The 27,811-nt window shown below is 35.1% G+C and overlaps 1 protein-coding gene across 4 annotated transcripts; it reads right to left on the reverse strand.

The window, feature by feature from the left end:
* Positions 1-12,250: 12,250 nt before the first annotated feature.
* LOC121409314 (kinesin-like protein KIF22) lies at positions 12,251-27,316 on the reverse strand. 4 transcript variants are annotated; one of them, XM_041601240.1, is made up of 17 exons: positions 27,276-27,316; positions 24,832-24,904; positions 24,361-24,589; positions 23,105-23,262; positions 22,130-22,275; positions 21,332-21,395; positions 20,703-20,815; positions 20,010-20,085; positions 19,458-19,502; positions 18,630-18,919; positions 17,872-17,986; positions 17,178-17,334; positions 16,130-16,275; positions 15,259-15,340; positions 14,521-14,645; positions 13,445-13,504; positions 12,251-12,684 (listed from the first exon to the last, which is right to left on the reverse strand). In XM_041601240.1, the coding sequence occupies exons 2-17, from the start codon at positions 24,889-24,891 to the stop codon at positions 12,658-12,660; spliced, it is 1,893 nt and encodes a 630-aa protein (XP_041457174.1). In that variant the 5' UTR covers positions 24,892-24,904; positions 27,276-27,316; the 3' UTR covers positions 12,251-12,657. The 4 variants fall into 4 exon arrangements, with proteins under 4 accessions (XP_041457174.1, XP_041457177.1, XP_041457173.1 ...); XM_041601243.1 differs by having other exon boundaries at positions 27,265-27,286; XM_041601239.1 differs by lacking the exon at positions 27,276-27,316 and adding an exon at positions 27,205-27,266.
* Between the last annotated feature and the right edge of the window lie 495 nt (positions 27,317-27,811).

Below are 27,811 nucleotides of genomic sequence, written 5' to 3' on the forward strand. Positions count from 1 at the left end.
TAAACCTGACTTCAAAAATACAGGCCCTAGAGTCTAAAATATTCAATGATTTACCCGGAAAATTAAATTAGACAACTTCACTTTTTTTAAGTTTAACTTTTAAGTTTAATTTCTGTATTCAGAACCATGCTCAAATCCACATCATCAATTACAAGTATGCACAATTGTAAGGTAATGAAATGAAAAAAATGAGGGCAATCACGGTCAATTTCCTCTCATAGGCCCCAAATCAATCATTATTATGTGAGCTGTATGTTAATAGTAAACAGCACTGGATGTAGTGACAGAGCTGGGTCTTTATTAATCCATATAAAGAAAGCCATGATTCAAAGCGTTCCCTGACTACCAATGGACGTTGAAAAGGTTAATATGAACTTTCTTTAACACCCTATATTCATCATCAATGTTCATTGAACACATGTTCACGGGTTGCATGTAGTCTACATGTATCAGCGGTGTATCCATGGGGGCTTGAAAGAACTACATTTGTGTTACAAAATGCATTTTGTTTTGTCCAAAAGAAGGCAGGTTTAAAACGTGGAGGTTTATGGTTCACCATGTATAATGTAAAGGGAAGGAAATACAGGCAGAAAAGGCAGGTTTAACAAAAGAAGACACTGGGACCTGGAACTATGAAGTCCTTTCTTTTCAACTGTTTCTTTTTGCCCGTCAGATTTTTAGGAAGATACTGCCTATGCAGCCTACCCATCTTAAATTTGAAAACATTATTTTCATACTTTCAGGTTTTGGGGTCCAAGTAAAATATCAACCTATACAAGTCCATGGTCAACCATTTCTTTTTCTGACCCCTCAGGAACTCCCCCCCCTGAATTAACAAAATCCTGGATTTGTCACTATCATAAATATCCGTATCCAAAACACCTCAAAACCTTAAACATGATTCATTTCAATGAGATAGTTTCAGCACATACCCTACTAGCATAATGTAATTGTCGAGTTCCTGGGTTTATGATTGAACAATTCTCAACAAGAGAGGGCACTCTCACAGATTTCAGGAGAAAAATCACACAGTGCATCAAGTAGGCCTATAAACGGGTGGCAAAATCAACCGTACACCCCTAAAAATTCCATCCTGCATTCCTTGTGGGCACAGACTTTACTCGCTAGTCCACAATATGTGTCCAAGTCTACAAGTACACAACAAATGGGACAGTTACTCCTGCCACACACAGTCTTTTTTAAAGCAGCAAATAAGTTTCTTATTCCTTGATCAATTTCTTTAAAACTTTCACCATTGTTTATCTTATCTTTTCTCCTTTTAAATATAAAAATCATTTGTTTGTTGGGTGGGGGGGGGGGGCGCAAAGGTTTTACTTCCCCTTGGTATTTTGCACCTTCATTTTGAAGATGTTTGGATAATCAATAATGAATTCATTTTGGGATCATTGACATCCATTTTTGATGTCTTGAAATCAGATTGGGTGAAGGATGTGTCTATACATGATTGGCCAAAAGAGATACCCAAGCCTATACAGGATTTCCTTTCTCTTAGGGGGGGGGGGGGGTGTATGTAAAAAAAAATCACTGCAGAAAATTCAAAATTTATCTCCCAAAAATTTGAAATATGAACCCCTCCCCCCAAAAGGTCTAACATAAAAAACAAGCACTTACATAAGAATTGAAAATAAGTAAATTAAAGGGTATCAACCCTCGCATGATCATAAATTTCTTTCAAAAATCATCAGAAGGGCATACCTTTCTAAGGGGAGGGGGGTGTGTATCCTGAGAAAGATAACTGGAGAATGAGTAACTAGTGAGTGTTCATAAAGTGGGAGTGTCACCGATCAGTGGTGAGAATATCTACAATGTACACCACACTAGATCCTAACCATGAGAAGAGGCCATATGCCAAATATATGGCTGTTCCCAAAAGACAAAGAAAGTGGATGAACTAAAAATTAAATTGTAATAGCATCAAGGTTATATCAATCCTGACTCAGAAAGGGATTCACCATGCATAGTAACTCCCTGGTTCAGTAAATCCATCTTTTGTCTATGGGTGCATTTTAAAAGGAATGCAGCAACCAATTATTGTCTGCTACCAGCATCTCCTGTTGATATGTGGGATTTAGATAACGCCAACTCAAAAGCACAAAGATTGATAATAATTGATCACCCTAACCAGCCTAGATGTGGCCATACGGTCCTCACACATAAAATGGACAAAGGAATACAGCATTTGCTATTTTTGATGGGAGAATTTCATTTGCACAACATTGTGTTCACTGTATATGTGTGATGAAGCAATAAGGTTTTCTATTTGTCTCATAACTCTTTGCATACATGAACAATGGAAGCAGATGGTAGCTATGTGGGAGTCTTAAACAAAGGATATGGATGGTATTACTAGTAAATCAAATACGAACAAGGGTTTTTTAATTATCATTATCATTATCATTTGTTTGGCATCACCTGTGCCTGGGAGGCGAAAAGCAACCTGAATCACTGTGACCCACAGGTCTCTCCTCCCATATAACTGATAGGGGGATTGCAGGTGGACCACTACACCGGGGTTTCCCCTACTCTTATTTGAATAGTGCAGAGGGTTCTTAGCGTGCAAGGTGGTGACTCTCCTCTACATGGAGCCTCCACTTAACATCCTATCTGATGGACAGAATGTTTTCCACTGTCAGTCAAGGCGATGCTGCACCAGCCCAAGTTTGTTCAATCTTGAGATTTTAGCCCGATCGGCCCTCTTTGCGATTAATCTCGAGATTCAAGAAACCCTGTCTCCACCATCACAAGAAGTTCCCACACGAGCAATAAAATAAATAATCCTGAGTGCATCTGCACCTGCGAATTAGCGGGTAATTCGTAAAATAGCGTGCTATTTTGCAAATAATCCCAAGAGCACGATAATTGCGTAATAATATGAATAATCTTGAGATCGGGATAATTTGCCTGATCAGAAATAGCGCACTAATTTGAAAACTCGGGCTGGTGCAGCGACCCTATAGTCTGCATCTATGGAACAGGGGAGAGATGTTTACACACAATCGAACCCTCAACCTTTAGTTTGATAGGCAGACACTTTACTGACTGAGCCAACTTCGCTCTCAATAATTAACGTAATGGGGGAGGGGGGGTCATCTATATCCATAATTGGATTGTATTGGTAAGCAGTTAAAAAAAACACATGAGGAGGAAGTAATTATATCTTTATGTGAATATTTAATTTCTCAATGAGAAAGAAACCTGTAGGTAAAATGGAGAAAAGTCTCAATTACTGTATAAGCTGTTATTTTTGCGATCGGCCGCGAACTTAACAACTTGCAAAAATATTTACACATTTAGTAATTGGTGCCAATGTCCCCAACAGCAAAGCATTGCTATTGCAAACATCCTGTATAGTGAAAATATGGAATTGAGCACCTACAATGTATATAAAAAAACAAGTTAGAAAAAGTGTGGTTAGTACAGTAATTCAAAAAGTTGGAAAGAATTTCACTTTTTTATTTCTCAAAGAAAATCAGAGCCTAAATTATCTCCTGACATATGTCAATATGTATTCACTCACTGCAATATTAGAATGCATTTTCCATAAAATAATTTGATTTTATTGTCACCTAATTGACTCTATACACATGTATATATATATATATTGGCAGCTACATGTATTTGCATACATTAATATTCATAGGTCACATGACCAGAGGTTTTGTTCACAAATTCAACATTTTTGCACTGAAACCAACTTAAAAAAAAATGAATCTAATAAAAAAACACAACTTCCAAAGATTACTTTTACAGACCAAAATGTGACATGAAGAGTTTTCAGAACTAAAGGTAAGAAAAAAGGTAAATTCATGACAGTTTCTTCATACTTTGTAACTGTTTTTTTACAGGGACATATTTATGTACAAAAGACATGTGAGCATGGGGTTTTTGGGGAGCATATTTTTTCACATCTTTTGCACTATATTTGTTTCTGAAATGCTGTGAGTGTGTTTAGTACATCTTCTGATTGCGAATTCAACAACCCGCGGCAATGTCTGTACGCAAAAATAACAGCTTATGCAGTAACTAAAAAGACTACATGCTAGCCCCACCCCCTTACAATTTGAAATTTGAATTGGGAAAAGTACTGGTAATCTAAAGGTTACAATATTTTCCTTAAATCTCAAATAGCCATCACATGCCTTGTAAATATCTGATAATTAACATGATTCTTATCTCCTTTTTCCTACAAAGAGATACCAGTATTATTTCCCTAATAATACAGTCTATAAAATACTCAAATATACATTTGTGCTGGTACACATGTAGCCCTTATATTTAAATTTATATTTATCATGGCAGGGCTGGTTTGAATGGTCACTTTTAAACTCGGTACTGCAGAAAAATTATTACATGTGTTTGAGCACATTATACAATAAGCGAATAGGTATGAGCATAGAGCTGTTAGCTCCCGTGGTATGAGTGATGATGGTGTGAGATTTCACATGAGGTGAAACAAATACCGGTACCCTCTATTCAACCATAGGGTCAATGATTCAACAAAGCATAGCCAAGTTGAATAGTCTTTTTCTTTCACTGAATACAAAAAGTTGTGTCACTGCATGAATAAGAATCTTCGCTTTTTGTGTTGGTTAGCACCTTAGAAATTATAAAAAAACGTGAACAATAATCAATTTTCCCCACGTTAATCTACATGTAGAAAAATGAGAAAGATAATTGAGAGCAAAAAGTAAATTCTCTCAAACGCACATCTGATCTGCAGCAGTATGTGCATTTAGCTGGTAAACCATATGTGTTTTGCACTTGCACTTATTGCATTGTATTATGATGTTAAGACTGTGCAACAGTACATTTAGGATGGATCTTGTGCGATGTTTGACATTCAGCCTCTCATTTGCTTGCATACAACAAGCTAAGTAGGTGCTGTACAATATCCAATTGATCTGTTTTGTAAATGATTGTAAAACCCCATCTGTTAAAAGTACATTGCATTTGGTGACTTTTGGTCTAATCTCCACTTTGTCTAATCTGAGTATATACAGTTTATAAATTTAGATTTTCCAGTAGTTGACTAATGCATACAAAAGGTGATTTATTAATAATCAATTAAGATTTATCTGTTCTTGGTTGATCAGGGGGCCATTTAATTAAGCTGATTAAGTTAAGACAACTTTAAAAATGACTGGTGAACCTTTGTGGTAAATAGTATACACCACAATGTTCATTAGCGATGGTATAGCGCGTAAGAATAGTTTAAACCAGTCGTTTTTAAAGTCATTTTAACTTACGAACAACTTTATGAAACACCCACCTGGTTGTACATGTAAACCCCTTCTAGATTCCTTGAGGGCATACATGTAGACAGTCACGTCACTTAGGTGTTTACAAATACAATTTAGAGTTTTAAAAAACAACTATTCTATAAAAGTACAAGTGTGTTAAAAATGAAAGATAGAATAAAATCATTTAAAGGACAAGTCCATTTCAACAAAAAGTTGATTTGAATAAAAAGAGAAAAATCAAACAAGCATCAAAATCAGATGTAAAATAAGAAAGTTATGACATTTTAAAGTTTTGCTTTATTTCACAAAACAGTTATAAGCACATCCTAGTTGGTATGCAAATGAGGACTGATGACGTCGTCCACTCACTCATCAACCGACTCATTTGCATGTCACTGAGTTGTTCAAATATAGCGCACTTTCCATCTTGATTAAATGGCGCTACAGAGCAGAACAAAAACTTTACATAGGCCTATGATACATGTCTAAACAATAAGTCAATGTCTATCAAAAAGCACAAAGTGAAACACTGTGTGAATATTTCAATTGCATTTAGTAAGCATACTATCTTGGGTTTGAATAATGGTTTGGAAAGCTTTAGATTGTTATAATCATGAGAAAAAAAACATGGAGAAGATTTAATTAAACTGTTAAGGTTAAACCTGATGGGAGGGACAGTAGAGGCAGCGTGACCCCTAACAGAAATTTAAATTGAAAACCCTTTTCTTTAATACTTACAAGATTATTTTTTCCAGAAAGTGGTACTTCTGTAAAGGCGACTCCTTTTTTTAATTGTCAAAAAAAGTTTGCCACCCAAACGAGTTTCATGAAGTACACCACAGGTTAAAGGAATCAAATTTTGCATGATAAATGACTTGCATGATAAATGACTTGCAAGGAAAATACCTACAGGCTCAAGTAGTGATGTCACTACAAATAACCATGTTGTTAATAATCCTACTCTGAAATGAATTTTTTTTTTCTGGTGGTTAAAACCCTGAATGAAAAGCTGCCCTTAGCTGACCAAGACAAATCCAGCTAGGGTCGAATCTTTGAATCCCTCATGAAGACAAGATTGTTTCCTCATTCAAAGTGAGGGGACATTTGGAACAATGACTTAAAATGACTACCATAAAAAAGAAATAGTACCGGTACAAGATTATCACTATCAACATCCATTTTTGCTTTTTAAATGCAAAGAAAATGATTGAATATTGATTTTTTCTATAACATTTAAGTTGATGCAAGCCTCTTGAGAAAAGGTAATGGTAGATATTCGCTTCCATCTTTCCTTCTCCTCTTAACCCGTTCTCTTGATTATCTCACCCTCATTTCTTTCCTTGCTCTCAATGTATCTAGGCTACGATTATCTACGACAAAACCATAACTTACCAGTCTCTGCTGTATTTTTTTTCCATTTCTACTGTATTCCAATTTTTTTTTTTAAGGATTGAAAACTGAGTGAGATTCCAGCAGGAAGATGTAGCTCAGAATTCTAAGGTACCCGGTAGCTTTAGAATTACCCCCTAACCTAGTCCGACCTGTAGCTCCCATTGATTCTAAACCACTCCGTGAATATAAACTTACCACTCGTATTCAGCCATTGTTATCTCTCTGCAAACTGGTCTTCCGTAGATCTAGTACTTTACTTTTTAGTCTTTGATTCCTCAGATAACTGTTTGCAGAAAATCACTGAAGAATACTAACATTAAGGGTAAAATCAAGGGTACAGTCCAAGATAAAACTGTGAGATCTTGCTCACAAATGTTCAAAAAGATGGAGTCTCGATGCCACTATCTGCAGTAGTACTAACGTTAGTAGGCTAGTAGATTTAATGTTCATTTCAAACATTCAGTGTCCTTTCATTATCCAATCATTCATTCAGATCTCATTATTTTACAGACAATTAATGTATGGCTCATTGGCTGCATAAAAAGGCTGAGGGCATGCTTCATTCAAAGTAAATGAATTTAACTCTTCATTTCACTTCTACGATGTAGAAGAACTAGGGATCTACAGTCAATGTCTATGTCAATAAATTTTATTGCCAAATGGCTATTGTATTTCTCCGATTCCGAGGCAAGCCATACCGTACAGCTCAATGCATCCGGATCACAACAAACACAGCACAGCACAGCCACAGCCAGGCACAGGGAGTTCAGGCGAGAAATTCGATGAAACAACTATCCAAGACTGGAGAAAGACAAGGTCTCCCGATAAAGGACTGATGCAGGATTGATATTCAGTGGTACCCTCATGAATAGTCTCAAACGGATGATTTTAAATACCCCCAAAACTGAAAAAAAGGCAATCCTATCGATCCGGGACCGCCGCTTACTGGTGCCCATTTAACCTTTGTCCTATGTCTGCGCTGCCCGCGCATGACCTCCACATAATGCTCACTGCACTCGTACCGTGGAAGCACAATGCGCGCTCGGCCCATTGAAATGCGATTGTTTTGTTTACATCAATCAGCTGTGCCACATGCGAAACCTGTTATTTGAGCACCGGCCATCGTGGCCCGTATTCTAAACGGTATCGGGTTTAAATTAAACCCTGGTTTAAACCCGGGGGGGGGGGCACTTCCATTCACGAGTGGATACCATGCGCGACCATGGGGTCTCGAAAAGCACCTTACACTGTTAGAAAAAATAAAAGAAGTTCCTGCAGCAGAGTCTCGAGAACACCTGTAATCTTACCGAATTGCGTAATAATCATTCTGTAAATTCATAAAACAAGAATTTTTCTGCAATTTAACAGAACAGGTCTGTTTAAAAAGGGGAAAAGGGTGTTTTATTCAAGGAAATTTGTAAGATTCCATACATCAAATACCAATTCCCTGTAAGATTACGCAATTCGGTAAGATTACAGGTGTTCTCGAGACTCTGCTGCAGGAAATTCTTTTATTTTTTCTAACAGTGTAAACACGTAATTTCCATATTCTGAAAATGCATTCCTTAACAAGTATTGGCGTGTGAAACTCTACCCTTAACAAGTATTGGCGTGTGAAACTCTACCCTTAACAAGTATTGGTACAAAACGATACTCTTGGCAAATGTTCCCTGAAATGAACCCCTCAACAAGTACAGGAATGTTTTATTGTTACGGGTCCTTCGGCCGTCGGCTTTACCTTATTTAGTTTAGTACGACCCCACCTTCTACACCTCGCGCAAATCGGACTCTAAACACGAAGTGTTAGGGCAAAAACGATATCCTTTATAAAACATTTTAATTTTGTTTTATCATCCCCGCAAATTCGACCCTAAACACGTAATTTTCCTAGCGAAATGGATACCCTTTTTTTCATTATTTTTGTGTTTTTGACACCCTTATCACGTTACGTACGTAACGTGCCCCATCGTGAAAAAGACATCTTTTTACATGTTTTTTTGGTCGCGCATGGTATCCACTCGTCAATGTAAGTGGGCCCCCCCCCGGGTTTAAAGTTGTTATTTAAAGGTCAAGTCCACCTCAGAAAACTGTTGATTTAATTCAATAGAGAATAATCAAACTAGCATAACACTGAAAATTTCATCAAAATTGGATGTAAAATAAGAAAGTTATGACATTTCAAAGTTTCGCTTATTTTTAACAAAATAGTTATATGAACGAGCCAGATACATCCAAATGAGAGAGTCGATGATGTCGATAAAACATACTAGAAATAATGGGCCCCCAATAATTTTAGCTCAGTGTCAAACCTTGGTGGTAGTTAAACCTGACTTGTTTAAATCACAATTTGATTATTGTGAATATTTTCATATCCTTTTCATGATTTGAATCATAAACTTCATACTGGTCAGTGTTTTGGATTGTCAACCAGGCAACCTGAATTCACATCCATGCTCTCAATTGATTTCTGTGGCCCTGATATAGAATTATACTTGATTGGTTGGATAGCTGAACGGATGCTCTGGGCTGAATGAAAATTAAAATTAAGAGCAAAATGCTGAAAGCGAAGTTATTGAATATTAAAGTTTAGCAATATATTGTGAAAACAGTTCTATGCACGTCGTGATGAATATTCATTAGGCGGGCTGATGATGCCACACATTTGCGGCGGAAGCAAAAAAAAATTGTGTAACTGACATTTTGTGATGGACACATGTAAAAAAATTTGACAAGCAAAAAAAAAAGGTCATCAACCTAAATTTTAGGGGGGGGACAAGAGATATTTTAAGGGGGGTCACCAGAATTTAGGGGGGGGGGGCGCAGGAAACAAAATTGACAAGCAAAAAAAAAAAGGTCATCAACCTAAATTTTTATTATAGGGGGGGGACAAGAGACATTTTAAGGGGGGGGTCACCAGAATTTAGGGGGGGGGGACGCAGGAAACAAAATTGACAATCAAAAAAAAAAAAGCATAGGCGCTTCCGCCGCCTATGTATGATGCCACATCCCCACTTTCCTTTTTCTTATGTTCTTACATGAAATCATAATTCTTTCATTTTTTCATACATGTGTGAATATGTCCCCCTTATAATAAAATAAGTTGCAGCAATGAATATCTAATTCACAATTCATCACTTTTTATTCCAATATTTTTGGTTCTTGAAGGAAAAATTTTGAATAAATTTATTTCATATAAAATGAAATACAATTTTATCATGAAATAAAGATGAGTGCTACAATGATACCGACTATTCCAGCTTGTATTAGTCTGGGTAAAACAATAAATACTGGTAACTCACCCTAAATCATATCTCTTGTAACCACATATATCCGTTTGATTTGGCTGAAATTCAACTGCTAATATATTGATGTAGAAGAGGTTCATCATGGTGAAGGATTGAGTAGAAGAAATAACCAGTTGTCTCACGATGTATCAAACGTAGTTGGAAAGCGATGTTTCGTCTGCAAGCTGCTAGACTTCGTCAGGCAATGACAGCAGCATCTTCACTTATTGCCTGATGAAGTCTAGCAGCTTGCAGACGAAAAGTCCCTTTCTAACTAAGTTTTTACATCGTGAGACAACTGGTTATTTCATCTACTCAATGTTAACATGTTATTCACACACATCTTGCATATACTGGTCTGATTGTTGCGTATCATTCAACATATGGAAGGTCAACTTTTGCATAGCCTACAGTATACTTTTTTGCCCCTTGAAAAGATTTGAGACAAAGAATCATATATATGTAGAAGTTTATATATTTACTATACACATATGTATTTACCAACTATAATACAATAAGAGAATGATGCAAGATTTCAATATTGTAAAACCTTAAAGGGGAAGTTCACCCTGAAGAAATTTTGTTGCAAAAATATCAGAAAAATAATAGAAAATATTGGTTGTTGTGAAGTCATATACAAGCAGCTGCCCCATATGCTATCATGGACCTACCAGTCAGAATGGTAGGTCCATGATGCTCTGTAATGTATTTACAAAGTGCACAGATTTTGATATTTGTAAAGATCATTACAACTAATTTTTTTTCTTTTGAGGGCTGGGATGAGATAATATACATGTTGATATACTGATGTTACAATAAAAACCAGTTTCAAGTTTTTGAGAAAATTACATATTATTGATGTTTTACAAGATAATATATGGTTACTAACTGCTGGCTTATGACACCACAAATAAAAAGAATCAAATTCAAATAACTTTTTAAACATTTGATGGCTTTTCTTCAAACCTTCCATATTTTTTACTATTTCTTCTGCTATTTTCACAATCATCTTTTTGTCAGGGCAAGCTTTACCTTTAAAACTTACATTAATTAAGACATGAAATACGTTTATTAGAATCCATTCAAATAATGATGATAATATCATGGAGTTACTATACACCTCCATAATGATAAAATGCATTATTAATATAATGCTTACTACAAATCTCTTCACATATCATACAAGTGCCCTGTAATTAAAAAAAAATAAGAAGAAGCATGGAAGATTATGGGCCAAGAGTTCCTGTACATAATTTAAATCCATTAAGATATTACTTAGGAATACATATACAAGGCTTTTACTATTTCAAGTTAAAAACATGGAAAATCAGAGTATGCAAAGTTCTAAATCATCTATTAGTTATGCATCTAGTATATGAAAAATTACTATCATAGTAGATAGACATCATGGGGTAAAACAATTTACACTGTATAAGGATATTTGTGCCAAACTAAATGTGTTGGTTTCCAGTAACATTCTTCAAAATAAATTGGGTAGTAAGGTAGGAAAAATAATATTTTTCATCTCATCGTGAAATGTTATTGTTTCATTTCTTATGACCGAATAAAAGTGGAGTTTTCAGCACATATAAAGCCATGAAAGGGAGATGATTGTTTATGCTTTCATTCAGTGATCTCTAGATAGAACTTTAGCTTTAATAAGTCGACATGTAAAGTAAAACATTAGTTTTCCAGAAAGCTACTTTCACACAGGCGGGCAAAAATATACAGTATTTCATTTGAGTTCTTTTGCCATAAAATTTAATGAGTTGCACCTGCTTTATTAGGGTCAGACGAGTCACCGGAAACCTATATATATATATTATTTTTCTGCCTAAAATACTACATTTATAGATTAGTTTGAACTGCACATCTTTCTTTAATTTGAAAATTATTATATTTCTTCACAAGTGACATCTAAAGTGATGTAAAGGGGGAGATAGAATATGTCTGAAAAGAGAAAGAGAGAGAGAAAAAAAAGGGGGGGATCTATTTTATAATACAAACATAATTATTGTAATATATGATACGTTATCATAGCATAAAACATTCCATACATGTACCAATATATCATAAAAGAAAATAAATGAAAATAAAAAAATGCAAATTCTGAAATTTGATGCAACAAACATTGAATCCTGTGTTGTTCTAAGACATATTAAATATAAAAATATGATAAATTTGCAAATAGAGGAGTCTAAGAAAAAAAAAGGTTCCATTCCATACATGCACAGCAGAAGAATGGAGATAAAAAGCTTACACTACCAAGAGGTTTGATGAGCACATTTTCCACTGATTGCCTTTTTTAATGGGGGGGGGGGGGGTGTTGATATTAAGTCCATGTCTTTCTATTGTCTGTATTTGGAAAACTGGGGAAATATATCACAATTCTTAAGGTGAAAAAAAAAACATTAGAACAGGTGTAATCTATAAGTGGGTTCCACCTGTCACATGTCAGTCACATGGTGATGAATAATCTGGAACTGAATAATTCCAGTCTGCATGGAATAGCATCCATAGGAAGATATGGTGTATTAGAAATCAACATAATTTTCTCTTTCATTTCTAAAGGTTTGATGTTCTGAAGTTCAAATGAGTTGTCCAGAAGCAATGACTATTCATGCCATCCACAGACCATAGGTATGAACTTGATCATAATGATAGTATGTCCAAAAGAAGACAAGTATCAGAAAAGAACTTCATTTCTCATTATATCACTGTCAGGCTGGGGTGTATAGAAGATTATTCTGTAAAGAAAAGGATGGTATATAAATATGATTTGTTCACAGAGTAATACAAAAAAAAAATCAAGTGACAAATTAAGTGTTAGATATCAATGGGGTGTGTTAGAACTCATTCATATTAAAGGTAAATGCTAGTTTTGGTAACGATATCAAAATGAGTTCGTACAGAATCCAATGAAATGACAACCAAAGTGTCTGTTTGTATAAATAAAACGCATGTGCCAAAGGATTCTGGAAGAAATTGTGTAATTGCTGAGAAATCAGCAAATAAACACAGGATTCGGGTAGAGCGTCGGGCCCGACGCCCTAAGCAATAATTATACATTGTCCCACATGCGCTTATCTGTTTTGGTTATTTTCAGTGTGAACATTTTTCAGCGTAGATTTCAAGATTTCACAAAGTTCAGTTTATGTAACTGTACCAGATCTAGATCCTCGATGATATACTGACAATTAAGCCTTCTTTTACAGACTTTCTCATGAAATCAGTTTTTACTGCAACTACTGGAATTTCTCTTTAAGGTTTGTTCCTTGTCATAGAATATTCATGTTTTCACAACTACATTTTGTACAACTCAATAAAATTCTTTTAATCATTCACTTGCTATTCAATGTTTTACATGTTGACTCTGCCTTAGGCCCTTAGTCATTTATTTTATCAAATTATCTTAGTTTCAAATTCAGACCACAATTTCAAACATTTTCCCCATCCATCTTCTAGTAAAAAAATGATAAAGTGTAAATGCTAAGAAAATCAACTTACCCCAATTATGTTATCAACCGTCTTCGAAGGTAAGCCGTTCACTTTGTACAAATCTTCAATCTAAAAGACGAGAAAATGAAAAAAACATCACAATTAAACTTTGATTATGTCAATATTAATCTATTTAACAAATACACTCCTGTCAGGTCCCAACATTCATCCAACTCTGGTTCCCTAGTTGTTCTTAAATCTGTAAGGGCATGGGGGGTAAGGGCTTTTGCTCACACTGACCTTGTGTTCACTGGAATGATCTTCCCCTGGTTGTCTGTGAATGCACTTCCAACACATTTTAATGTTACCTTGAGATGGGTCTATTCAATGCTTCCTACTATTAATTGTTCTTTAACTGCACCTTGGGCACTCTGAAGAGTGGATTTGACGCATTACAAACCCCATCTATTATTATGTCAAGTACATGATGAAGAAGATGAAGATATTGAGTTTGAATTCTTCTTATATACAGTGAAACCTGTCTAGGACCACACAAGGGAAACACTAAATGTGGCATTTATATACAGGTTTGTATATCATTTTTAATAATAATCCGTTTTCATATAGTGCTTACATCGGAGCAACGTGTCTAAGGGCTTTACAGATTCATCATTACCCCGGTCATCAGATTCAATCAGTAACGCCCACACACAATGTATGGACATCCTCCACTCCCTGGGGAGTATCCAAGTCAGTCACCAGTGAGGCGCACACAGTACTGCACACAATGAATTTCACATCCTATCGGGTACCCATTTAGCACCTTGGTGGCAAAGTGTGGGTAACGCCTTGACAAAGGACACCCGACAACGGTGGAATTTTAAGACACGACCCTCTGTTTACAAGAAGAGAATCAGAACCACTACACCACAGCTCCTCCACCCTATAATGGTCACTATAGGCAGGTGGCTAAAAGGGGGTGGCTGCTAACAAAGAGCCTCACAGATGACTCCAAACTTGACACGATATCAATCGCCTGATGATAATTGACTCATCCCATCTAAACATAGCAGAATATGTCTTCAGATTATTGCTTATACTTCTACAGAATTGAACTCAAACTGAATCAATCTTGATGACATTACCTGAGTGTAGGCTCCAAAGGCTTGTCTCCAGCTGTAGATAAGCTGTGCTCGTTTCTCTCCGACACTCTGCAGTGATTTCAGCTGCTTCACTGTCCCTTCATTCAAAGTCTTCAAGATCTTATTCCCTGTCAAGATTTAAAGAAATAAAGTTAAGTTGGGAACCAGGTAGAGGTGACGTCAACTGTAAAATGAAATTAAAAATTTTAAGACTGATTTGGGATCTTCAATCGACTTGCAATTAATTGCATATATCTTGCAGCATTCCCCTCAGGCTACCTAACCATTCCCTCATGATGTTAATATAACAGATATGATTTAAATTGCACTAAGTCCACTCTGTGGTGCTCAATGCACAATGAAAGACAAGAAGAAAATATCAATAGCAAGAAATAAAAGAAAAGACTCAAGAAAGCAGCATTAAGTATGTACTATATAAGTGAATCAAGAAAAATGCAGTCTCATATAAGATAGTACTTCAATTCATTTTGAGTGTAGAGTCTACTGTTGTGCTCAAAAGTTTGTTAACCCCAAAATACAGTCCTTCATGCGAAGAGCTGATTGTACACAACAACACTACAATTTACGGCAAGCCAAGCGAAACAAACTTTATTGAATGTGATATTTTTATCATTTAACTTCACAATTCAAATATATAAAACATGACAGAACATGAACACTTTAGATATGTTCATTTTATGGTGGGATTCACTAAATTTTAAGCATCATTGTATAACTTACTGTGCTTGGCTTGAAACTCAGGATCTAATTTAAGATGCCACTGGTTCTCCGTCATCTCAGTCCCACCTGTTGAAGATGATGTCTGGATGAGAAAAATAAAGAAACAAAAAGTCAGTGCAGAATCATAAAAAGACTTGTGAAAAGAAAATCATACATGAGTTGAGTAAACTTTCTTAGTAACAAAAAGGTAGAATAAAGAAAATAACAGTGAAGTTTGTTGAAAGAAAATATACCAACCCTGTAGTGTGTGTAGATTAATATAATTAATATTGCATCAAACAAAGCTATGCAAGTTTTCAAATACATATCTAAAAACAAAACAAGGTAAAAAGCGAATTTGTGTCTCGCCCATGACTTACGGTTGCGGAGTTAGGTGTCAGAAGAAAGTCTTGCATGTAAACTTTAACACTGACCTGAAAATGACCTTACCATGTGACCTCAGACTGCAGCATAAGATGCAGGTTTGGATCCCTAAGCCTCGCCTTCACCTCTGGTGGGCAAGACAAAAAGTACTGCAACAACTATCAATAATCAGCTTTATTCGTACCATGTAATTTGATGCTTTCTATTTTATGAAATCGAGTTTACTTAAAAGAGTACCAATTTCACCTTTTGTGAGATAATTGATTCAGCTTTCTTATAAATATAAAGCCTGTTTGTTTTACAACTAAGTTTCTGAGATGGTCTTAATTAAAGGTTAATAATTTGAAATAAAAGCAAACATAACTCTACTCAAAATTTAATTTTGTTTTGTTCTAAAACATAATAAAAACACCAGTAGTTCTTTAATTAACAAAATAATGATATCACGGGTAATTTCTCAACTGAAACTATGAAAAATACATGAAATCATATAAGGAAATAAACTTACAGATTTAGAGACAGCTTTGACAAATTTGACAGCATTAGATTTATTAGATGACTTGGTTGTATTTTCTTTGTCTTGTATCATGGGCTTTGTGTTTCTATCTTTACTGTGAGATGGTGGTACATTACAGGTTGTTTGGCCAGTTGAAACTGTAGAGGAACAAACGTTAATCATTGTTAAAAGGTAATGAGATTCAACTTAGTGGTGTGTCATAAGGGCCATTTTATAAAACCTGAGGGGTGTATCATAAAGCTGTTTGTAAGTTGAGAGTGACTTTAAGAATGACTGGTAAACCATTGTCAATGATCATTTTGGTGTATACCTTTGGTGTATATCTTATCTTGTTACCACAAGATAGGATCACCAGTCATTCTTAGTCACTCTTAATGATACATCTACCTGGGGGCCGTTTCATAAAGCTCTTTCCTAAGTTAAGAACAACTTTACGAACAACTGGTGAACTTTTCTTACACGCTAAACCATTGCCAATGGTATATACTATTTACCAAAAGAAAGGATCACCACTCATTCTTAAAGTCGCTCTTAACTTACGAATAGCTTTATGAAACACCCATCAGGTCCTAGTCTACTAGCCTCTTACCTAGATGGTGGCTGCAGTTATTTTCTTTGCTGTTGCAATTCTATATTTTATTGTCCTGCTTGAGTTGTTGTCTTATTATCAATTGTCTGGTGGAAGTTTGTCATACAAATAATCTTCTCTGAGCCAGAGTAAAATCAAATAGTGCCCGAAGCAAGATAAGAGGGTACAGTTCATTCTGTTTATAATCATTTAATGCAGCAGCAAAGAAGCTGCAGCCTGAACTACAGGCAAGGTCCTGAAAAAAAAAAAGGTTGGGAACCAGTGTCCCTGACTGTAGCATTGCAGCACTATTAATACAAATGATATACAGAATAATCAGTGAGGGATTAGGGAGGATTAGTAAGAGGTAGTGAGAGAGAAAAAGATAAAGAAGATAATGTAGAGAGGGATCGAAGAGTAATAGTAATGGAAAAGGGAAGATACATGTAGATATTGGTTATTCTCCTCTACCTGATATTGGTTTGACAACAGCTTGAGGTGGTGCTGGTCTGTTTGGATCATTCAGTGTGAAGGTACTGCGTCTATCAGGTTTGATCTCTTTCTTCTGGTTCATACTGCTTAGCTCTCTCCTCATACTCTTCACCTCACTCAGTAACTTCTTAGATGTCTGGTGTCACAAACAAAGGAAATTGGAAGCCATGTCATGATTAACAATATACCATTCCCCTCCGACACTGTAATCTTGAAAGGGAATTAATAACAAGCATTTATTTAGCACCATCTATCTATATATAAGATATTTCCAAGGTACAATGCTCCTATCATCTAGGCTGGAGCTGCCACTGCTCAATGCATTCAAGGAATTACTTCCAATTCATCTCAACTTGGACGAGTAAATCGAAGTGTTAATAAATTTCTTGCTGAAGGAAAACATTCTGGGATTTGAACCCACTAACTTCTGATTGAAATATGCATGTTTATAATCATTACCCCAAAGAAAACACAATAAATAGTCATCACTCATTGAAGTGTTCTCATTTAATAATCAATGGAGTTTTTGCTTTGTACTTTGTATTACTATGCTGTCTCTTATTGAGTATTATTTTCTTTTTATTTAATGAAATAAAATAAACTTACTTTTATTTACAAATTTTAATATAATTTAATGCATGTTTTACAAGACTACATTATACTAACAACTTACTGGGGTTTTAGCTTGTGTTTTAGTTTTCTTCATTTGTTTTAGAAGATTCTGTTCAAGTGATTGCAGTCTTTGATGAACACTGGCCTCAAAGTTTGCTTGACGGTCTAGGAGGGGTCTGAAAGATGAAACAAGGAAAAATGTTACTTGGAGTTCAATTTTTGTATGAATAAAAATGTTTGAACTGGTAAACAAGAAGTTAATTCTGTCACAACAATCACACTGCAATCATAATATCATGAAGTCTTCAATCTTATATTATATTTGACATGTTTCGATTTCCATTTTACAAGGTTTGATGGAATAGAAGGCGGTTCAGACTGGATGAATAAATTTATCTAGTACATTGTTGTAGTTGTTTTAGCTTATACGGCGCGTATCATTCAGTAGTGAATATTTGCGCTATGCAGGTAAGGTAGTCTTTAAAATGTCTGTTTTTAAATCTTTAGATTTGAGTACAAGGTTCTTACTTCATAAACAGAGTCAGATGGGAAGAGGGCAACCAAAGAACACATGGAAGAAGCAAGTGGTTGAGGAGAATAGGAAGGTTTGGTTGAGGGAGGAGGATGCACTGAATAGAGTAAAATGAAGAGGGTGATTTCTCTGAGTCTGAGATGAATCCCGCCACCCCCGTTGTGGGGATTAAACCAGATATAAACCTAGATTATTCCGTCTATATACCCTAACCAGATTCCAAGGCTGCAATATTGAATGAAAATCAAACCGATTGCAATACATATGTAAAAAATAAACCTGCTTACTTGAGCATGGTGTCTTTGGTATCAGCTACTGGTTTGCCATTGACATCCAAAGCTCTAGTCTTGGTATTCCTGGATGATGATTGGACATCTTCATGTTGTCTCTTCCTAGACTGACCGGTGGTGATAGGTGGGGCAATGATCGTCTGTGTCGTCTCTCTGGTGAAAGGTTTGTTGATGATCTGCTTTGACTTGGCAGCAAAGTGTAGGGTAGTGTAGGTGTCCATGTAGTTCTTTTCCTCTGGTGCTATGTTGGTAATCATACAGGCATGGGAACTACCCCCAAGAGAGTCCTGAGGAGAAAGAGGGAGGGTGAGAGACAGGTTAGAAAATAATGTGATGAGTATTCAGGGATGAAAAAAAGAAAATATGATCATTATGAAATAAGAGAGGGGGTACAAATAGATAAAAGGCTATGAATTTTCAGGATAATGATTATCAGATTATCAACATGTAGTCTAGGGAATTGCCACGCATCAATATAAAGCTCACATTGCAATAAAGAGGATTAACATAAGTTTCGGCAGTTAAGATAAAGGAAACTTTTTGAATTTTGGAAATTAGGAGCATATTTATTTTTTGTTGTTGAAGGAAACCATGTATTTAGGTTCTGAATCTTGATCTCAACCCTAATATTGTAATTTAAGATTAATTTTTATTGGGATTCATTTCAAATATTCCAAGTTTAATTTTTGAATTTCACTTTTGTTAATGGACAATACCTTTAACATAATCATAACAACAAAGGTTGAAATATTGGTGAAAAATATCATTAGGTGAAATTATTAACTGATTTCTAAATTTTGCAATTGTGCATCAATGATAACAAACCTGAAGCAATCTTGTCAGTTTGCTGTCTCTGTATGGAATACGTGGCTGGATATAAAGAGAAAAATATCAAAGAAATATTTTAGAAAGGAGTTTGTCATGAGACATCACAGAAACACAGTCCAATCTAAAATAATTTTAAAGTTATAGCATTTTCAACCTTGGTATGTCTTCCTCCCATTTGTTTGAGTGAACAAGTCAATGGAATATCGTGCAAGATAAAAAAAGTCACTGACAATGGGGAAATATCTTTGCCAATTGGCTGAATAAACAAATGTTGGAAAAATAAAATTCTTTAGTACATTATACAATGTCATGAATCTGCATGTGTGACTTATAATAATAACAATATTCTCTATGTAGTGTAAAGTTATTTGTTACACGTGCAATTGGGATATTACTTGGCACTTTTGTCAAAGCAAAGTTATTTAAAAGAAAAATATATGGTCTTGATCCTGGGCAGAGAGCTAATTATACAAACAATAACAATATCAAAGTTGATATTAAGTGAGTGCTCTTACTGTAAGATAGAAATTTAAACATAATTTTAATTACCAGTCTCTGGTTGAGGGCATCAACAACTTGCCCGAGTACAAACAGAGATGTATTAATGGCACCACTCTCTTTCAATCTGTAACAATAAGAAATAGAATAGAGCCATATTACCTACCACTGCATGTTGTAATGTCTCTCAAAGCCTTGGGCAAACCCACAAAATGATTAACCTTTTTTGAAGTCCGAACCATTTCATTCTCCATTATTACTTCACTCTAAGAACTACTCGAGCCATGACAATCTTAGAAAAATACATTTTCGTGTGAAGTAGAAAACATAGAAAATCATTTCAGGAAAGTCTCACATATAGCATGTTGAACATACATAAAATTGCCCAATAGGTATAAAGGAGGGTTTAATTATCTAATTCATTTGGAAAGATATCATTAGAGAAAAAAGAAAAACCATAGAAGCATACATGAAAGTGTAGACAATAATGGACAAACAATAACAAAGTTATAGTGTAAGGATTTCAATCTAAATTTAATAAATCATTAAAATAATTATGATCTCCAATTCAAAATATGTGAAAAATATAAAACATCTAAAGGAATTTAACACACTGTTCCTGGAATTTCTGGATAGATAGATATCAAAATACAGTAACAATTTAATTTGTAAAAAATCCTGTTAGACACTAAAAGCAGGTCAAAATGCTTGATATAAAATATATCAGACTGGTATCATATTTACCTAATTCCCTGATTACCAGTCTTCTTGTTATTCTCACTCCCAGCAAGATCAATAAGGTACAGTTTACCAGTCTGAATGTGATGCTTTGATCCATCTCTTCTCTCTTTTATTATCTATAAAACAAATGCAATCAATCTCCCATTTCAAAATCATTGTTATATCTCGAGGAACATCTGATATAATTTTCAATTAAACAGGGAGCCGTATCAACTGTATAAATATCAATAATTGAAAACATTTATTATAACATTTGATATTCAATTATTGATGGTTTATGCTACAGATGAAACAAGTTAATTGGGTTTTATAGAATCATGTCAAAAATTTGCTGACATGCTTCACTCTAATATAACTACGTAGAAATTGAATAGCATATATGGTTTAGTCTAGACTGAATACAAGATTTCATCTCCTGTATTCAAAACTAATGACATAAAAAATGTACCAAAGTCATGGCAAGTCCTATTTTAACACAATTCTTCAACTGTTGAAGTTCAAAAGTGAATACATAGCATACATAAATTAAAAATTAAATTTGAGAGATGGGCCAAATATAAATTGGTCTAAACCAATAAATGAGTTTGATACTTTACTTAACTTGAGATTGATGTAAAAAATAATTTTCTTACTTTGAGAAGAAGAATGGAATGACTTCGACTTGAACGACTGTTTAGTTTAGTAGCTGCTGTAGTTCTGTAATGAAAACAAATAGTGACGGTTAGGTCAGATGTTAAAGGTAAATGCTAGTTTTGGTAACGATATCAAAATGAGTTCGTACAGAATCCAATGAAATGACCACCAAAGTGTCTGTTTGTATAAATAAAACGCATGTGCCAAAAGATTCTGGAAGAAATTGTGTAATTGCTGAGAAATCAGCAAATAAGCACAGGATTCGGGTAGAGCGTCGGGCCCGATGCTCTAAGCAATAATTATACATTGTCCCAAGTGCGCTTATCTGTGTTGGGGATCTTCGGTGTGAACATTTTTCAGCGTAGATTTCAAGATTTCACAAAGTTCAGTTAATGTAACTGTACCAGATCTAGATCCTCGATGATATACTGACAATTAAGCCTTGTTTTACAGACTTTATCATGAAATCAGTGTTTACTACAACTACTGGAATTTCTCTTTAACTAGTGAAACTTGAAAATGTCATACATTTCTTATTTTACTTCATATTTCATCAAATATGCTTATGATTTTTCTCCATTTACACAAATCAATTTTTCATTAGTAGACCTGACTGTCAAGATAATTTGTTTCATTGACAAGGCTGACAACCTCTGTGATTAAAAATATGAATGCCAATTTAGGATTACCAGTAACATCAATTCTTTCACACATGTTCAAGCAGTTCAATTGCAACCTTTCCTTCACAGCACCTCGGGCTCTATAGTCATCATATTCTACTGAGTTTGAAAATGTACCTGTTCCTACTAGCTGGTATGAAATACTTGGCAAACTCATTGAAGTTGTTAATTGTTTTCTCAGCTAGCTTTGGGATAAAGATATTCCTGTTCCTGTCCTCTCGTATTGTGAGGTCATGACCTTTTGGTTCGAGGAGATCATAGATCTGTAATATTCAAAGAAATTCAATTGAAAGGATGAATTGCATACAATGAAGATGCATTAATACCAGATTGTGTTGTGCACTATTCTAATACACAGTCCTGTTCTGTCCTGGTCAGTAACACTAAAACTATCAAGTTATAGTTTGCTTACTTTCCACAATCTGATAAAAATACAAGTATAAGAACATTCAGAAATACATTCAAAATACACAAGGGTACAACATAATAAATATAACATTTAATAACAGAAAGTGATAATAGAAGATTTGCTCAAAAATTAAATGGTGAATAATACTCAAAATTCTAATTTCTGTCTAATAAGGAGTTTTAGATTGTTCAGATAAGAACAGGATAGGAAACCCATCCATTAATCATGAAGTTAAGCAGCCTGACGCACTGTTGACTATAGATGAAAAGATCACTCTCAACAAATACGGCAACAGTAAACCATATGTGAATCATGTTTATAAGTTTTGAGAGCGTAACGAGGGAAAGAACTTAATGGTGACAGAAATGCTGTCACCATTGTAGGAATCCACTAAGCAAATAACTCCCAAATATCAAAGAAAAAGACAGCTCCTCTTTTCCCCCTTGATAACAATTTAGACTTCAGAGTCTAATTAATGCATTACCTTAGAAAATATCAATAATCAAATTTTTTCTGACTTATGATTTTCATACAGATCGAGCATACTGATCTTATGATTTTCATTACAGATCGAGCATACTGATCTTAAACAAATAGGAGTAATGCCGAAAATTTGTTAAACAAATCAAATTATTGTATCAAACACTGTTTTCCCATTATAGCACTTCATAAGACTGGCATACCTTTTCTTGGTAAATCTCCAGATATGAGAAGGACACTGCATACGTCCATGTTCCTTCTCCTTGTGGTTTGTCCTGGCTGATGACATTAAAGATATGATTCAATGACCTTGGAATGACACCTGGATCGTCTTCGGTTCCAAGCATGGTGTAGGTCTTTCCTGACATACGAAAAAAATAGAAATATTAGGGTTATATGATATTACATCTTTGCATAGTTTATTCCAGCTGTAAAAATCATATGGTGACTTATAAAATGGGTTCAATAATCTATAAACCAATGTTATAGACAGTGTGAATGCAAGTCAATGTGCACGCAATTTTATGCAAGCTTTCCGGCAGTGTATTTTTTGGTTGCAGCACGGTTCATTTATTGTACTTTACTTTGCATTTAGGGTGCATCATTTCCCCCCATAGCACATAAACACTGAGAAGCCATATGAAATATGAGTACTTTCTAAGAGAAGGCTACAAGGATTGTAATGTGCTAACTTAGGCGCACATACTAGATAGTAGATACACCTGTTAAGTCCATCCCAGGAATCAATAGAGAAAAATCAAACAAGCATAACACTGAAAACGTCATCAAAATCGAATTTAAAATAAGTTATGAAATTTCAAAGTTTTACTTATTTTTCACAAAATAGTTACTGTATATGCACAACTCAGTGATATGCAAGTAAGAGTTGATGATGTCCCTTACTATTTCTTGTTTTTTTATTATTTGAAACAATATTTCAATTTTCACAGATTTGACAATAAGGACCAACTTGACCGAACCCTGAAATGTCACAACAATGGTAATTCTACATGTTCAGAGAGGAATAAAACTTTGTTTCACAGAGCAACGAGGAGATTAGAATATTTTATATATAAAATACAACAGAAATAGTGAGTGGGTGACCTAATAAGTCCCTTATTTGCATACCGACCAGGATAACTGGTCAGGATAACCATGTAAATATACCGACCAGGATAACCATGTAAATGGTGAAATAAAGTGAATCTTTAAAACGTCATAACTTTCTTATTTTGTTTTGCAAAATTAAGTAAAAATTCAAAATTTCATAACTTTATTTCACATCCGATTTTGATGAAATTCGCAGTGTTATACTTGTTGGATTTTTCTCATTTTATTCAGATAAACTTGTTGTATATTCACTGCAGTTTCAACGTTACATAACAATATTCTGATATCATCATTGTTTCATGCAGCCATAGCAAATAATTACATGAAAAATCTTTCTTTAAATGCTAACCTGTGCCTGTTGGTCCATATGCAAACACACTAGCATTTTGACCATTCAGCGCATGGGAGAGTAGTGGCTTTACACATCTATCATATACTGTCTTCTGTGATGCCTTGCTATCCAGGTATGCATCAAAATCAAAATGAAGACTTTGTTCCGAGTCACGCCAATTCCAAATCTCAAGAGATTTATCAGAGACACCGCGAACACATGGCTCTTTACATTCATCTCCATGGGCCTAAGTAAAACAGAAAATGTTATAAAACATAAATGAAAAAACAAAATAAATTAGAGATGATTAGCTAATTTAGCTTTGTAAACATTAACATGACATAAAGAATTTGCAGACTGTTGAGAATAATATAATTTGTGAATAACAGATAAAAAAAATATTAATATGTTCATTAAAATACAAAATTAATTTATTCCAATTAAAATAGTAAATCCTCTTTCTATTCAAGAAAAGTAAAACTAGTTTACCTTTGATGCAGGTCTGAGACGAATAGCAACATGAACCCTGCTCCCTTGTTTGGAAGACATCGTCACTGGAAATCTTTGAAAGGGAGATAAAATAGATGAATTAATAGATGATTCAGGATTGTGATAGACATTCACAACTTTGTTGGTGATCACTGAAGATGTCAGTCCACAATGGACTTGATGGAAGACAGTACCATTACCATAAATAGAACAACAAAGACCTTGCATAACAAAATGGAAAATTTACCTCAATACCAATGGAACTTACAATAACAGTCTCAAAATTGGTGATTTAAAGCCATAAGTAACTTGGGGATCACATTCTTTATTCACAAGAGCACTCAAAAAATCTAATTTTGAACATTTTTGTGAAGGCTCTATTGGTGGAAAATGGCCATGAAGGCTTTATTGCTACAAAAAAAGTCTTCAGTACAATCAAGATTGCATAAGAGGTTTTATCTATCAGGGGACCATTTCTCAACACTGTAATAAGTTTAACTTCTTGACTAAATCAGAGATAGTGAGCTACTTGTCCGCTAACCGTTTCACGAAGCCCTTTATACCAATCTCGGGTACAACAACCTCACTAAATATTTATGACACCTCCAAACCTGTCATAACTTCTTTCTTAGTGACGTAGTGGCATCACGTGGGTAGACTACGACATGCAAAAGTGCCTAGAAATTTTAAAATTATAATCTTACGTAATCAATCATAGAGGTTGAAATTCATCACAAAACAAGTGAGATAATGCATTCAATGATAATTTTAGTACAAAGAAACTATAAAAACTGTTGGTAAACGCCACAAAACCATTCATTTTGAAATAGTAAAATAATCTAAATGATAAAGATTCTACCACATCAGGCCATCCATAACTGGACTAATATTTGTCCTTTTCAGACCCATATTAACATTTGGATAAATTCTTTCTCTTACTTTAATATGCATAGAATTTGTCAAATCGTATGTTTCGGTACCAAAGATTAAAAAAGTTTATGTTAAACTATATTTTGATGTTTGGAATCATAAAATACCAAATATCAATTTACAAAGAAAACCATAATGGTTTACTTTTGTAAACTATTAAAATTGGATATCCCGGGGTTACCCATCTCAACATCCACATGTGATTTTTTAGTCATGAAATTAATTATTCATTATGTAATTTTGTGACTAAGGCTACGTCTCGTCTGCTCTTTTCACCGATGGTATTGATATCAAGGTATTCTAGTTAGGAAGCCTTTCATGAAACAGGTTTAGCAAGATTGAAACTACCTCCGTGGTTGGTGGATTAAAGTCTAACTTGTCCAGATGTTGAGAAATGCGGGCCCCTGCTACATGTATTTTACCAGAAAAATCTGAAAATTCAGACACATCAAAGTCATCACCACTATCAGAGTCTACAACTGTCAATCTTAAAGTTAAAGCCTTAAAGTCAAGTCCACCCCAGAAAAATATTGGTTTTAATAAAAAGAGAAAAATCTAAATCTAACAAGCATAAAACTACAAATTTCACCAAAATCGGATGTAAAAGTTTTTTTTTACATTTTAAAGTTTCGCTTATTTTTCACAAAACAGGTTTGACCTGCGAACGATCGCGATCGCATGCGATGTTTTGAAATCGGCCGTGAATAATACGTATGAGGAAAAAGATACTGGCCCCAAATTACCAATTTTGAGGATAACTGGATATACGTTGTTCAGTTTTCTTTTAAATATTATTAGAATATTGTTAGAATACGTAAGACATGGAATAGCCTAAATAATAATGTTGTCACTGCCCCAAGTGTGCACAGTTTTGAAGCTGCCCTGGATAGATGCTGGAAAAATGAGCCAATAAAATATGACTACGAAAGCCCTGTTCCCGGAAGTGAGCCAGCCATCTTGAGGAGGAAAAACCTAGAACTGAATACAGACAGAGGCATAACATGCCTACATTCAGAAACTTCCCTAGGTATTATTAGGCCTACTAGTACTACTACCAGTACCAGTGTCACTACCACTACCAGTATGCTTCTCTTTGTTTTCAAAGGACATTGAGCAAATATTCTAATGAAAAAAAATATGATAAGGATGGATTTCCATATACTTGAGATTGATTGGATCAATCGTAACTCTTTGACTTTGTAATCGGGGCCCAGAGAATGCGAGATTAATGCGGCAGCGCAGCTCAGCCCGAATTAAGTGACGAGGTCCCCGGCCGGCCGCGGGCGAGACCAGAGACAGACGCTAACTTCAGCTTTCAGCTTCATCGCGGCGGCCTCAACTAAAGCTAAAAGCTGCAATTGCAAACGAAAGCAACGATCGATGTTCTGTCAATGACCAGACGATCTCTAACGTAAAACGAAATAACGTAGAAATAAAATCTACCTACGATATAGCAATGATACATTGGTATAATGTTTAAAAGCTAGCATGTCATATCATCACCGATTTCTCACCTGGCTGGGGCTCGGACAGAGAGGACTTGCTCTAGACCAGAGTTCAACTTCAAATTCACGCGGTATGCATGAATTGCGCATGCGCGGCATTGTGTTGTCGGTGTTATTATTGCCGCCACTATTGCCATCTCATGTATACCGGTATGTAATTCTTTTGCACATGTATCCTATTTGGAAATTACAACATCGTGATAGTGTAATTCGATTTATACAGGAGGTATATCACAGTCTTATATATTCGATCGGTCCTCTCGTGGTCGCAGGTCAGCAGTGAGTCGAGCTGAGATGTTGGTCGGTATCTCCTTGCTTGGATCTAAGAACGTTTGCAATTTGGCCTCCATCATATCTATGCTGAAACACAACAATACGTGGACATCTTAATGTTTATTGTTAGATGTGAGATCATAGTTTTAGCCGGGAAGACCAGATCGCAACTAACGTTACACTGCACTCTGCAGTCACATTTTTGTTTATGGTAAGACCGAGAACCTAGATTAGAAATTCAATGGGGGGAGGGGGGGGGGGGGCTGATTTCT

Source organism: Lytechinus variegatus, chromosome 2 (genome assembly GCF_018143015.1).
Source record: "Lytechinus variegatus isolate NC3 chromosome 2, Lvar_3.0, whole genome shotgun sequence".
Taxonomy (NCBI): domain Eukaryota; kingdom Metazoa; phylum Echinodermata; class Echinoidea; order Temnopleuroida; family Toxopneustidae; genus Lytechinus; species Lytechinus variegatus.